At 39.2% G+C, this 12,937-nt stretch overlaps 1 protein-coding gene across 1 annotated transcript; it reads left to right on the top strand.

Moving 5' to 3' along the window:
• Nucleotides 1-10,133: 10,133 nt before the first annotated feature.
• On the top strand, nt 10,134-12,254 carry LOC127130147 (uncharacterized). Its single transcript, XM_051059211.1, has one exon. The coding sequence runs from the start codon at nt 10,134-10,136 to the stop codon at nt 12,252-12,254; it is 2,121 nt and encodes a 706-aa protein (XP_050915168.1).
• The last annotated feature ends 683 nt before the right edge of the window (nt 12,255-12,937 follow it).

Below are 12,937 nucleotides of genomic sequence, written 5' to 3'. Positions count from 1 at the left end.
TCGACTTACAATGCCTACACTTAATGAGATATCTGGTCTTGTACATGTGAGGTAGCGAAGACTTCCTACCAAACTTTGATATTTTCCTGCTTCGACACGTTCTCCTCCATCAAATTTCGACAACTTTGTTCCTGGTTCCATTGGCGTCGAAGTCGGATTACAACTTTCCATCTTATATCTTTTCAAGATTTCTTTTGCATATTTTTCTTGTGAGATGAAGATTCCTGTTTCTTCTTGTCGAACTTCCAGACCAAGAAAGAATCTCATCAGGCCTAAATCTGTCATCTCGAATTCACGTGTCATTGTGCTTTTGAATTCTTCTATCATCTGATCATTACTGCCCAGAAAAATAAGATCATCAACATAGAGAGCAACAAGTAATACATTCCTTCCATTTTTCTTCACATAGAGGGCATGTTCGTACGGACATTGCTCGAACCCGTTCTCCTTGAAATATGTGTCGATACGTGTGTTCCATGCCCGCGGTGCTTGCTTCAGCCCATATAGCACTTTCTTCAATTTCAGTACCTTCTTCTCTTCTCCAGCTTTCATGTACCCGAGTGGTTGTTCGACATAGACTTCTTCTTCTAGTACACCATTCAGAAAAGTTGTTTTGACATCCATTTGAAATATTGGCCATTTGAATTGAGCAGCTTGAGATATGAGTAATCGAATTGTCTCCATTCTTGCAACAGGTGCAAATACTTCGTCATAATCAACTCATGCTTTCTGTTTGTATCCCTTCGCAATAAGTCTCGCTTTGTATCGTTTTATTTCTCCTTGAGCGTTCATCTTTTTTCTTGAATACCCACTTTACACCAATGGGTTGACTACCTTTTGGCAATTCAACTAGCTCCCAAGTGTTATTGTGGTTAATCGCCCCCATCTCTTCGTCCATGGCACTTTTCCACTTCTTGTCTCGTACTGCTTCTTCAAAACTGATGTTTTCAGCATCTGCTAAGAGACATACAAGGTGCACTTCACTTGTCGAATCATACAGATCTTGTAAACTTCGCATTCTGGGTTGTGTAGGTTCATCTTCATTGTCAGAATCTTCAAGTTTTGTCGAAATATTTGATGGTACAGCAACAGATGATTCTTCAACTTCGACAACAGCTTCTGTCGAACTGTTCCAGTCCCACTTACTTGCTTCGTTTATTTGAACGTCTCTACTCACTATCACCTTCTTTCTTATGGGATCAAATAGCTTGTACCCTTTTGTTTTCTCATCATACCCTATGAGTATGTATTTCTGACTTTTGTCTTCAAGTTTCGTTCTTCGTTGATCTGGTACGTGTGCATAAGCCACACTTCCAAATACTTTGAGATGAGAAACTGTTGGCTTCTGTCCGCTCCACGCTTCTTGTGGTGTTTGATCTTCTAATTTTGAATGTGGACATCGATTCTGAACATAAATGGCACATTTTACAGCTTCTGCCCAAAATTCCTTTGGCATGTTCTTGCTTTTAAGCATTGAACGAACCATGTCAAGGATTGTTCGATTCTTCCTTTCAGCCACCCCATTTTGTTGAGGTGAGTATGCTGCAGTTAGAAATCTCCTTATACCCTACTCTTCACAATACTTCATAAAAGCTGTCGAAGTATACTCACCACCTCTATCAGATCGAACTGCTTTAATGTGTTTGTCGGTTTCCTTCTCCACCATTACCTTGAACCTTTTGAACACCTTGAATGCTTCAGACTTTTCTTTCAAGAAATAAACCCATGTCTTTCGTGAGTAATCGTCGATAAAGGAAATAAAGTGCCTTTTGCTACTGAAAGATTCTGGCGTGATTGGCCTACATATGTCGGTGTGAATCAAATCAAGGATATGCTTAGCTTGATATTCTGCCTTCTTTTGAAATGAAGTTCTTGTTTATTTGCTAAGCACACATTCTTCACAGAACTTTCCTTCATAATCCATATCTGGTAGTCCGTGCACCATGTTCTTTTTCGCCAACCTTTTTAAACCAGCATGATGTAGATGACCAAAGCGTAGATGCCATAGTGACGCTTTGTCTTCGACGCTTACTTGTAAACATCTTTCTCGAACGTTTATCAGATTCAGTTTGTACATTCTATTTTTCTCCATTTCGACACGAGCAATCAGATGTCCCAGCTTGTCCTTCAAATGCAGTATCCGTTCTTTCATAAGTATCGAATAACCTTTTTCTGTAAGTTGTCCCAAACTAAAGATGTTGGTTTTAAGATTTGGTACATAATAAACATCTTGAATTGATCCAATCAACCCATCCTTCTGCAGGTAACGAATCGTTCCTTTGCCTTCGACCTTCACTTTCGATGCATCTCCGAAAGACACATTTCCATCTTCAATCTTTCTCATTTCTTTAAACAAGTGTTTGTGACCACACATATGGTTACTTGCTCCTGAGTCAAGATACCAAACATTGTCATTTGAGTTGATCTCACTTTGAGCCATCAAGAGAAAACCTTCATTTGCTTCAGCTTCCAAAGTTAGATTGGTTATTTCTTCTACCTTCTTTTCGATTCGACAATCTTTTGCAAGATGTCCCACTTTATCACAGTTATAGCATTTGAATGAGTTACAATCCTTCGCACAATGACCATACTTGCCACACTTGTAGCATTCAAAGTTGGAATGGTTCGACCTACCACCTCTTTGACCACGTCCTCTGCCATGCCAATTTTGCTGGTTCGACTGTCCTCTCTCGAAGTTGCTGCCTCTACCACTTCGACCATTGTCACGTCCTCCACGACCACGTCCTCTTCCTCGAAAATTTTGAGAAAAAGTACCTTTTCGTCTTTGATTTGCTCCTTGGTTTGATTTGCGTCCTCTGCTCCTTCTTCCTTCTTTTTCATCTTTCGTTGTTCGTGTGCTTCGAGGGAACCAGCGAGCTCTTCGACTGCGAGCATCGAAAGGTCCTTCGAATCTTCTATTGCACACACAATATTCTCAAATTTATCTGTTAAAGATCTCAAAATCTTTTCGACAACTCGTGCATCAGTTACTGTTTCGCCATTTCTGGTGAGTTGGTTCACCACCTTTTGTACACGCGTGATGTAGTCAGATACATTTTCTGACTCCTTCATTTGCATCCTCTCCAATTCGCCACGAAGTGTTTGGAGTCGAACTTGCTTTACTCGATCTGCTCCTTTGAACACTTTCTCTAGCGTGTCCCACGCTTCTTTCGACGTAGTCGAACCGGCAATCTTTTCGAAGCCTGATTCATCAACAACCCTAAACAGCATGTATAATGCCGTTTTATCCTTCGATCGCGTCTCTTTCAACGCCTTGTTTTGAGCTGCCGTATATCCCTCAACATCTGTTGGTTCTTCAAACCCATCTTCGGTCACCTCCCACGCGTCTAGAGATCCGAGAAGAGCTTTCATTTGGATACTCCAGTTTTCGTAATTTAACTTCGTTAGCCGTGGCAACGGCATTTGATTCATCATGTTTGCCATTAGCTCTGATTCCAATTTGTCAGAAGAAACGATTCGTTTATAAACTTTTGTGTTTTATTAGAGTACAATTTTGGTCTTTATACATACTCAGAAACCTTAGCTATTCTAGGAATTATGATAATTAGTAAATACTATTAATTTTGCCACTGTCTATTGACCTTCCAAATCTCTCCATTAACTTATTAATAAAACCTATTAACTATGACATTAAAGTTTATTCAACAATTTGAATTGAACCAGGTTATTGATTTGATGTTTTGCCCTCGCTTGCTGCAGCTGCAATAAATATGTTATCCAATGCTATAAAATCGAATACATACATAAGATCAACTTATTCGTCAATGTGAGAGGGAACTTCTGCAGTAGCAATGCTGTTACTGATCATACAGACAGTTCTTTGCGCTTTAGCAAGGTCGTCGTCATGCACCACTGTAGGAAGCCGATAACTGATACTATACCTGAAACCAATTGTGTATCAATCAACAAGTTGAACAGTTCCTTTGGTTTTGACAGTGCCAACAACAGTGTTGTCATTCTTTGGAACAACATCTCTTTGCATAGGTCTAAAGCTTCTACTTCCATGCCGTTTTGTTTGTAAGATCCTATGATAGAACTCCATGAACTATCATTTTTTCATTCAAATGCATTGTCGATCAATCTTGAAGCTGCATGCCTTTCTATGTACTCACTCATATCAGTTCTTATAAGTGCTTCTGATTGTTGAAGTTTTGAAACATGAATATCGGTTCACTTGCTTACGGTTTCAGAAATATCATTTCATGTAACTTCCTCTCTCAGCATAGATTTTCTCGTAATTCATATAGTCATATGACTCCTTCAATTCAGCAGCACGGTTTAGATCATACTTCCGATACTCATCAAGTGTCGTCGCACCAATACACCACAACTTCCCTCTACCAAGCATAGGTTTTTAAGAAGTTTACATCAACCAAAATGAAACCTTCAATTTGAAATAAGGTTGTACGACGAATCTCTTGTAATAGTTGTAAAGAAACAAATAATTTGTATGTCTTTGATATATCATAAAGTAATACATGAAAGGGATTTATAGAATACAAAGGGACAGATCAATAATCCTAAATCTGACCTGAGAATCAGAGTAATTGTTCTTCCTATAAATGTTCATTCTAAATATGGTAGAAGACAATTAATTACTAATTATTATTTATAATGAATAATATGAGCTCTATAACACAAAATCGGTTGATTATGTACTTATCTCTCTAATAACTTTCAACACTCCCCCTTGGTGAAATTTGTATGTCCTATGTACCTATCACAAGTCAAGTAGCAGATGTTCTCACAAAGAGTCTTCCAAAGAGACAATTTGATGATATATAAAACCAAATCTCTCAAACCATGCCCTTGGTGATTGTTTTAATCCATATAAGGACTTTTCAATTTGCAGACTTTGTCTCTTCCAAGATTTTCTTCAAATCCCGGAGGGAAACTCATATATACTTCTTCATGTAATTCTCCATTCAAAAAAGCATTTTTAACATCAAATTGATGTAGTGTCCAATTGAAATTTACTGCAAGAGAGAGAAGAATTATGATGGAATTAATCTTAGCAACGGGAGAAAAATTCTCTTGGTAGTCTATACCATGAGTTTGAGTAAAACCTTTAACTACTAGCCTTGCTTTGTACCTTTCTACATTTCCACCGGCCTTGCATTTCATTGTAAACACCCATTTACATCCAACTGCCCTTTTGTTATGAGGTAGATCATTGATACTCCAAGTATTATTTTTCCTTAGAGCATTCATCTCTTTTTTCACTGCTAATTTTTAATTCGGATCACCTAACGCTTCTTGAATAGTACTGGGCACAAACAAATTCGAAATCCTAGACACATGCCTTGTGAGTGTGTGATAACTTGTCATATGACAAGTAATTAGACATGGGGTGTTTAGTACATGTTCGAGTACGTTTCCTATCAGTAATTGGGATATTAAGATCAAGAATTTTTTCTCTCAAAGCAATTGGAAGATTAATATCAGGAAAAGACAAATCCAGTAAATCATTGGAAGAGTAAGATGGATTACCAGATGAAGAACTAGAAGGTGAAATTTCTGTAGGACCTTCACTTGGTAAATCCGATTGGATTTTTGCAGGAGAGACAATTGGATTTGTAATACCTTTGTGAAACCTTTTTCGAACATACACTTGAAATTGAGGATTATGATCCTCAATCAGTTTTTCTCCCCTTGTTTCAGAAATTATATTATCCGACAACGATTCTCCCCTTGAAGAGAATTTTTATTAAAAAAAGGTTGATTTTCAACAAAGTTGACATCCATACTTTCAAAAAAATTCTTTGTTATTGGGTAAAAACATTTGTAACCCTTTTTATTTGAAGCGTAGCCAAGAAAAACACATTTTTCAGCTTTAGGATTCAATTTGGGATGAAAAATATTTGGGATGTAGACATAACAAAGACAACCAAAAATTTTAAGGGGAAGATCCGCAATGATGCGAGATGTGGGAAAATAATTTTGTAAAACTTACATAGGAGTCTCATATTTTAAAACACGAGATGGCATTCTATTGATGAGGTAACAAGCAGTTAATAAGGCATTTCCCCATAGATATTTAGGTACATTCATAGAAAACATAATAGCTTTAGTAACTTAGAGGAGATGTCTATTTTTTATTTTAGCAATACCGTTTTGTTGTGGAGTATCACAACAAGTGGATTGATGAATTACCCTCTTAGTTACTAGAAATGTACTTAAATATTTGTTGAAATATTCAGTGTCATTGTCAGACCTTAGAATGCCAATCTTAGTTTGAAATTGGTTTTCAATCATTTGAAAAAAATCTTTAAACTTTTGTTCCACTTCAGATTTTTTTTCTAAGAGGTAAACCCAACACACATGTGTCTAGTCATCAATAAATGTCACAAACCATTTTTTCCAAACATAGTTTTAATTTTTGAAGGACCCCAAACATCACTATGGATTAAATAAAAAGGTTGCGAAGCAGAATAATCTTTTGAAATAAAAGACACACGATGATGTTTAGCTAAGTGACAAGCTTCACAATGAAATTGTGAGGAATTTATTTCTTTGGCAAAATTTGGAAATAAATACTTAAGATAAGGGAAACTAGGATGACCTAATCTTTTATGCCATAACATAACTTGATCTGAAACGGTAGGTAAACTTGCACTGTTTAAACCAAAAACCATTGCATTTTCAAGGGGAGTTTCATCAAAGTAGTATAATACATTCATCTCTCTAGCAGTTCCAATTATCTTCCCCGAGTTCTGGTCCTGAAAAACACAAGTGGAAGAACGAAAAATGACAGAACAATTAGTGTTCTTAAACAGTTTATGAACAGATAAAAGATTGCAAGCCAATTTAGGAACGTGTAAAACAGATTGCTAAGTAATTTGCTCTAAAAATTTAATGGTGCATTTGCCTGCAATACTAGAATAACTACCATCAGAAATCCTTACTTTTCCAGACCCGGAACAAGGGAAATAGGAACTGAATAAATGAGAGCAATTGGTCATATGTTCAGATGCCCCTTAATCTACTATCCAAGGGTTGGAGGTTTTGGACAGATAATGTCCAAGAATTCTTACCTGTTTGTGCCACAGTTCCAACAGGAACATTAGGTGATATATTGAACTTTAGAAGTTTAAAAAGGTGATCCATTTGCTCCTTAGTAAATGGAGACGAGACAGCCTCATTGGTTGTAGACGTAGGGTGATCACCAAACCTTTCAGCCTTTCTATCATTTGGCCTACCATGTAGTTTGAAACAATTTTGCCGAGTGTGACGATTTTGACCACAGTAGTCGCAAACTAAATGGTTCTTGTCACCACCTCGTGGATTAGGGAAAGGTTTGCGATTGACTTAAGGAACAACCAATGCAGATCCTTTGACTGGTGGAGGGACAATGTCAACCTTTTTTCTAAGCATCGCCTGCTTGCGACTCTCTTCGCGACGCACTTCAGCAAATACTTCACCAATTTGAGGGATAGGATTCCTGCCAAGAATCCGGCCATGAACCTCATCAAACTCAATATTTAGACTTGCAAGAAACTTGAAGACATGACGAACATCCATCATCTTCTTGTAGTGCTTGCAGTCCTCGGGTGACTTCCACTCATATACATTGAACAGGTTCAGATCTTGCTAAATACGCTTGAGACAATTGAAGTATTTGATAACAGAATCTTCAGCTTGACGAATTTCTCCAAAGTGGAGAGTTAATTCATAAATTTGGGATTGGTTGTCCAAATCAGAATACATCTGAGAGACACTTTCCCAAAGATCTTTTGTAGTAGCATAACAAAGATAGTTTGCACCTATCTCTTCAGTCATGGAATTGACTAACTATGTCATGACCATGGAATTTTCAGCATCTCAATCATAGTTTGCACCTTCCTTGTCTGGTTGTTTCTTGTCTCCAATGATGTAGTCAATTTTTCCTCTCCCCCTGAGATACAAACGGACAGACTGTGACCACCGAAAATAACTAGGACCGTTCAGTCGAATTGTTGTGATCTGAACAGGGTGGTTTTCATGGTATGTCCTGATAGATTGAGGTATTTCAGGTTTAGGTGAAGAATGTTTGGGCGTATGCTGGGATTCGGTATCAAACATTATATGGGATGGAAGAAAAAAAAGGAAGCAAAAGAAAAAAACCTAAGGAATTCTCCTAGCAACTGATATCATAAAGAAACAAATAATTTGTATTTCTTTGATATATCAGTAAGTAATACATGAAAGACATTTAGAGAATACAAGGGACAGATCAATAATCCTAAATCTGACCTATAAATGTTAATTCTAAATATGGTAGAAGACAACTAATTACTAATTATTATTTACAATGAATAATATGAGTTGTATAACACAGAATTTGTATATTACGTACTCATCTCTCTAATAACTTCCAACAAGTTGCATAGAATGACCAGATCCGTGACCCGGCCGAACTCGACCCAAAATCATTGAATTATGCGGTACATCAAACCACACGCGATTTTAGCATCCTGTCAATCCGAACTTGGCTTCACGCACTTTTAATCCTTTAGACTTTAGTTTAATTTTTTTTGCTGCAATGTTCGGGATATCAGTTATATGACTCGGTACAGCCCCTGCATGCTTTGGTATAGCACTATCAGCCGTGCAACATGGTTTAGCTCCTGCATTACTACCATGCGATAGCATAGTCATGTACAATACGCAATAAAAACACTAATGCAACTCATAACCATATTTTAATAACAGTAATTATGTCCCATACTTTTGTTAGCAGTGATCGCGATGCTATCTGTTCTGTATCAAAACACGCAGCTCGATTCCACCTTTTAAAATAGTTGTAAGTCTGACAGGTAGATGAAGACAAACATCCTATCAGTCACCCGAAAAACCGTCATTGGCATTCAACAGTTGCTTTTCAATTTGAACTTTAGACCAAACCACATCTGTGATAGGTAAAGAATCTTCTGCAGCTGCATATGCTGACTGAATCGAAGCTGTCGCAACTAGTATCCAAGTCTGCTCATGCCACGAGCGTTGTTGGATCAGAAATGTATTTCGAATTGCGTGTTCCGACTTCTACAACGACAAGCTAGCAACATTAGTTGGATCAGCTAGCTAATTTGAAGGGTGTCCATCACAGCCTGCGACTCCATGCTATTAAATATGCTGCTGAATTATACAATCGCAGCTATTCCATGCTCTGAAATCACAATAAAAAGCATCCCACAATATTGTTACAAGCAGATTCAATCATTTTATATCAATCATTAACCAAATACGTCGTGAGGTTAGATAGGTATTGCACATGAATACTTAATTGGGACAGAGCATGTCATTTATCTTTCGATGTCGCTGTCGTTGGTTTTGAGATCATTAGAGACACGACGGATCTGCCTTTTGTGACTTCGAGAGGCGTAACGACAGAAGGACTCTGCTGCTCAGATTATAATTCTTATTTCAACATTGGCTAAAGCTTCGACATTGGCGAGATCCGTTTAATGTAGTTAGACTTTTCAACTTTAATTGTTGGCACCGGCACTGTGTCGGCATCACGATTCTGTACCGTGCTAAATAATCTCCTGCCAAACAGTGATGCCCTCATGACATAAAGCTTCTCAAGACGATTCAACAATCCTGAAAGGTCATGATATGATCCTATGAGATCACACACCAACATCTACATTAGAAATAAATAAACTATACACATGCAAACTGTTAGGAACCATATGAATGAAGATGGGCCAGGGGTGGAAGTGTCAAATCACAGTGGGCCTAGTGAAGCCAAGGTTTGGTTGGTTTATTTTAGAAGGAGAAGAGCATCAAATATCACGTGATTGGATATGAGGTGGCAGTAGAGAGAGAATTGGTCTTAACCAATTCTGTTAGGCTGTTTGCATAAAGGATTAGGAATAGATCACAAGAGGACACTTTTGAGAATCATTGTGTAATCATGAGAATGGAGAGCTACTAAGCACTCCATAGGAGCTCAGCTATGTGGCAGTAGATTCCTTGATCTCTGTAAATCTCTTCCAATCATTCAATAAAGCAGCCTCTTCTTATTATTCCTCATTCTATTCTTTATATTATTCTCAGTATTTTTTAGAGAACCTAACAGTGGTCCGACCTACTGAATCCGTAGAGGGGACCAGTGAAGGAAAGCTTGGTTGATGTCTAAGAAGAAAACCGTAGCAAACATTGAGGCGGAGATTGCAGATCTGGAGCAAGAGTTATCGCTGATGAAGGTTGCTTTCTCTGATTCCATCGCTGAGGTTCAACAAACAGTGAGGGAGAATCAAAGAGCGTTGATACAGATGATGGAGAAGGTTCTGGAAAAGAAGGTGGTTGAAGCTGAAGATGATGCATCATCGAAAAAGGTTACGACAACCACAAAGTTGAAAGGTGAAGCTTTGGATGAATTTAGAAGGTCGGTTAAGAAGGTGGAGCTACCAGCGTTCTCCGACGACGATCCGGCCGGATGGATCTCTAGAGCAGAGGTCTATTTTCGTGTTCAAGACACGAGTGCTACCGTGAAGGTGGGGCTGGCACAATTGAGCATGGAAGGACCAATAATTCACTTCTTTAACTCTTTGTTGGAAGAAAACCCAGATCTGACATGGGAGGAGCTTCGATCAGAGTTGATGGGAAGGTATGGAGGTTTAGGAGAGGGTGATGTTTATGAAAAGCTCACTGAAATTCATCAGAGAGGAACGGTGGAAGAATATATTCAGGAGTTTGAACGTCTGACTTCTCGAATTCCGAGGTTACCTGACAAACAATTTTTAGGGTATTTTCTGCACGGATTAAGAGGTGAGATCAGAGGTAGGGTACGGAGTTTCGTAGCTATGGGGCCGATAGCGAGAACGAAGCTGTTCCACGTCACGAGAGCAGTGGAAAGGGAAACGAGTGGTGGATCGGGTTGGATCCGAAACCCGAAACCAAGCGGTTCAAACAAGGCTAACCCGGGGAGAAATGGAGGAACGAATTGGGTTTTTATGAAAGGAGGCCATAACAGTGGGTTAAATTATGGAAATGGATCTAAAGGGCCCAATAACCCACCACGTGATGACAAGCCAGTGACTGGAGAGAGAAAAGAAAAGGGTGCACGTGACAAAGGCTTTACTCACTTATCCTATCAAGAGCTCATGAATAGAAAACAAAAAGGTCTTTGTTATAAATGTGGGGGTCTCTTTCACCCCCTCCATCAGTGTCCAGACAAACAACTACGTGTCATGATTTTGGATGATGAAGATGGAGGAGAGGAGAAGGCCAAATTATTGGCAGTGGAGGTGGACGAATCTGAAGAAGAGCGAGATGGGGAGATGAGTGTGATGAACTTATATGAGATGGAGGTTCCGAGACGTGAAAGTCTACAAACGCTCAAGTTGCGAGCAACCATTAATGGTGTTCCGGTGGTGGTTCTGATTGACAGTGGAGCGACACACAATTTCACTGCGAAGCCGTTAGTGCAAAAACTGGGTTGGAGCGTCGAAACTACTCCAGATTTCAGAATCAAGTTGGGTGATGGGTTTCAAACCACCACGCGAGGAAAGTGTAATCATGTCTTATTCAAAACAGGGGAGGTGACTAGTGAAATCGAAGCTTATCTGTTTGATTTAGAAGGAGTTGATGTAGTGTTAGGCATGGTGTGGCTGAAATCGTTGGGGGATATGATAGTTAATTGGAAGAAGCAAACGATGGAATTTTGGCATGAGGGAAAATGGGTGATGTTAAAGGGCATAGAAGGAACACCTGAAGCCATCTCAGCACTACAGAGTATAGTAGGTAAAGCTAGTAAGGGATATGGAAGGAAGTGGTGGTCCTTAGATGCCACTTTGAACAACACAGAAACCCAGGTTTTACAAGAGACAAATCACCCAGAAATGAAAGAGAGGTTGAAGCAATTTGATGATGTGTTTCATGAGCCCAAGGGGCTGCCACCACGACGCTCACGTGACCACTCCATTAACTTACTGCCAGGTCAAGGCCCAGTGAGTGTGAGGCCTTATAGGTACCCCCATCATCAAAAAAATGAAATAGAGAGGCAAGTCAAAGAGATGTTGGAGGCAGGAATTATTCAGCAGAGTAACCGTGCGTTTTCTAGCCCAATAATATTGGTGAAGAAGAAGGATGGGTCGTGGCGGATGTGTGTCGACTACCGTGCCATTAATAAAGTGGCAGTACCAGATAAATTCCCAATTCCAATGATCGATGAGCTGCTTGACGAATTGCATGGTGCCCAATATTTCACTAAGCTTGATTTGAAATTCGGGTATCACCAAGTGAGGTGAAACCTGAAGATGTTCAGAAGACTGCCTTCCGTACGCATGAAGGGCATTACGAATACCTTGTAATGTCGTTCGGACTGATGAATGTGCCCTCTACCTTTCAGTCCTTAATGAATGAAGTATTTCGGCCGTTATTACGGAAGTTTGTTTTGGTTTTCTTTGACGACATACTCATTTATAGTCAGACGTAGCAGAGACATATTCGAGATGTAACAGAAGTGCTGCAGATTTTGAGGAGGCACAAGTTAGTTGCTAATCGGAAAAAGTGTCAATTTGGCCAGAATACAGTTAAGTACTTAGGTCATTTAATTAGTGGGACTTGTGTAGCTGTAGATCCCATGAAGGTGGAAAGTGTGATTAAATGGCCAATACCGAAGAGTGTTAAGGGAGTGAGAGGATTCTTAGGCCTCACAGGTTATTATCGGAAGTTTATTAGAGACTATGGAAAAATTGCAAAGCCCCTAACTGATTTAACAAAGAAAGATGGTTTCAAATGGGGTCATCAAGCTCAAGAGGCTTTTGAAACTTTGAAACAGAAGCTAACAACAACCCCAGTTCTTGCATTACCAGATTTTGAAAAAGAGTTTGTGGTGGAGTGTGACGCGTCTGGTGTGGGGTTAGGCGCCATCTTGATGCAAGAGAAGAGACCCATTGCATTCTTTAGTAAAGCCCTGGGAGGAAAGAAT

The sequence above is a fragment of the Lathyrus oleraceus genome, chromosome 3, assembly GCF_024323335.1.
Source record: "Lathyrus oleraceus cultivar Zhongwan6 chromosome 3, CAAS_Psat_ZW6_1.0, whole genome shotgun sequence".
Lineage (NCBI taxonomy): Eukaryota > Viridiplantae > Streptophyta > Magnoliopsida > Fabales > Fabaceae > Lathyrus > Lathyrus oleraceus.
The sequence above is the reverse complement of the archived record's forward strand: the minus strand, read 5'-3'. Positions and strand labels throughout refer to the sequence as shown.

Bases quoted from the DNA above. Each gene is read 5' to 3' on its own strand.
- LOC127130147 (XM_051059211.1), top strand. From the start codon at position 10,134: ATGTCTAAGAAGAAAACCGTAGCAAACATTGAGGCGGAGATTGCAGAT.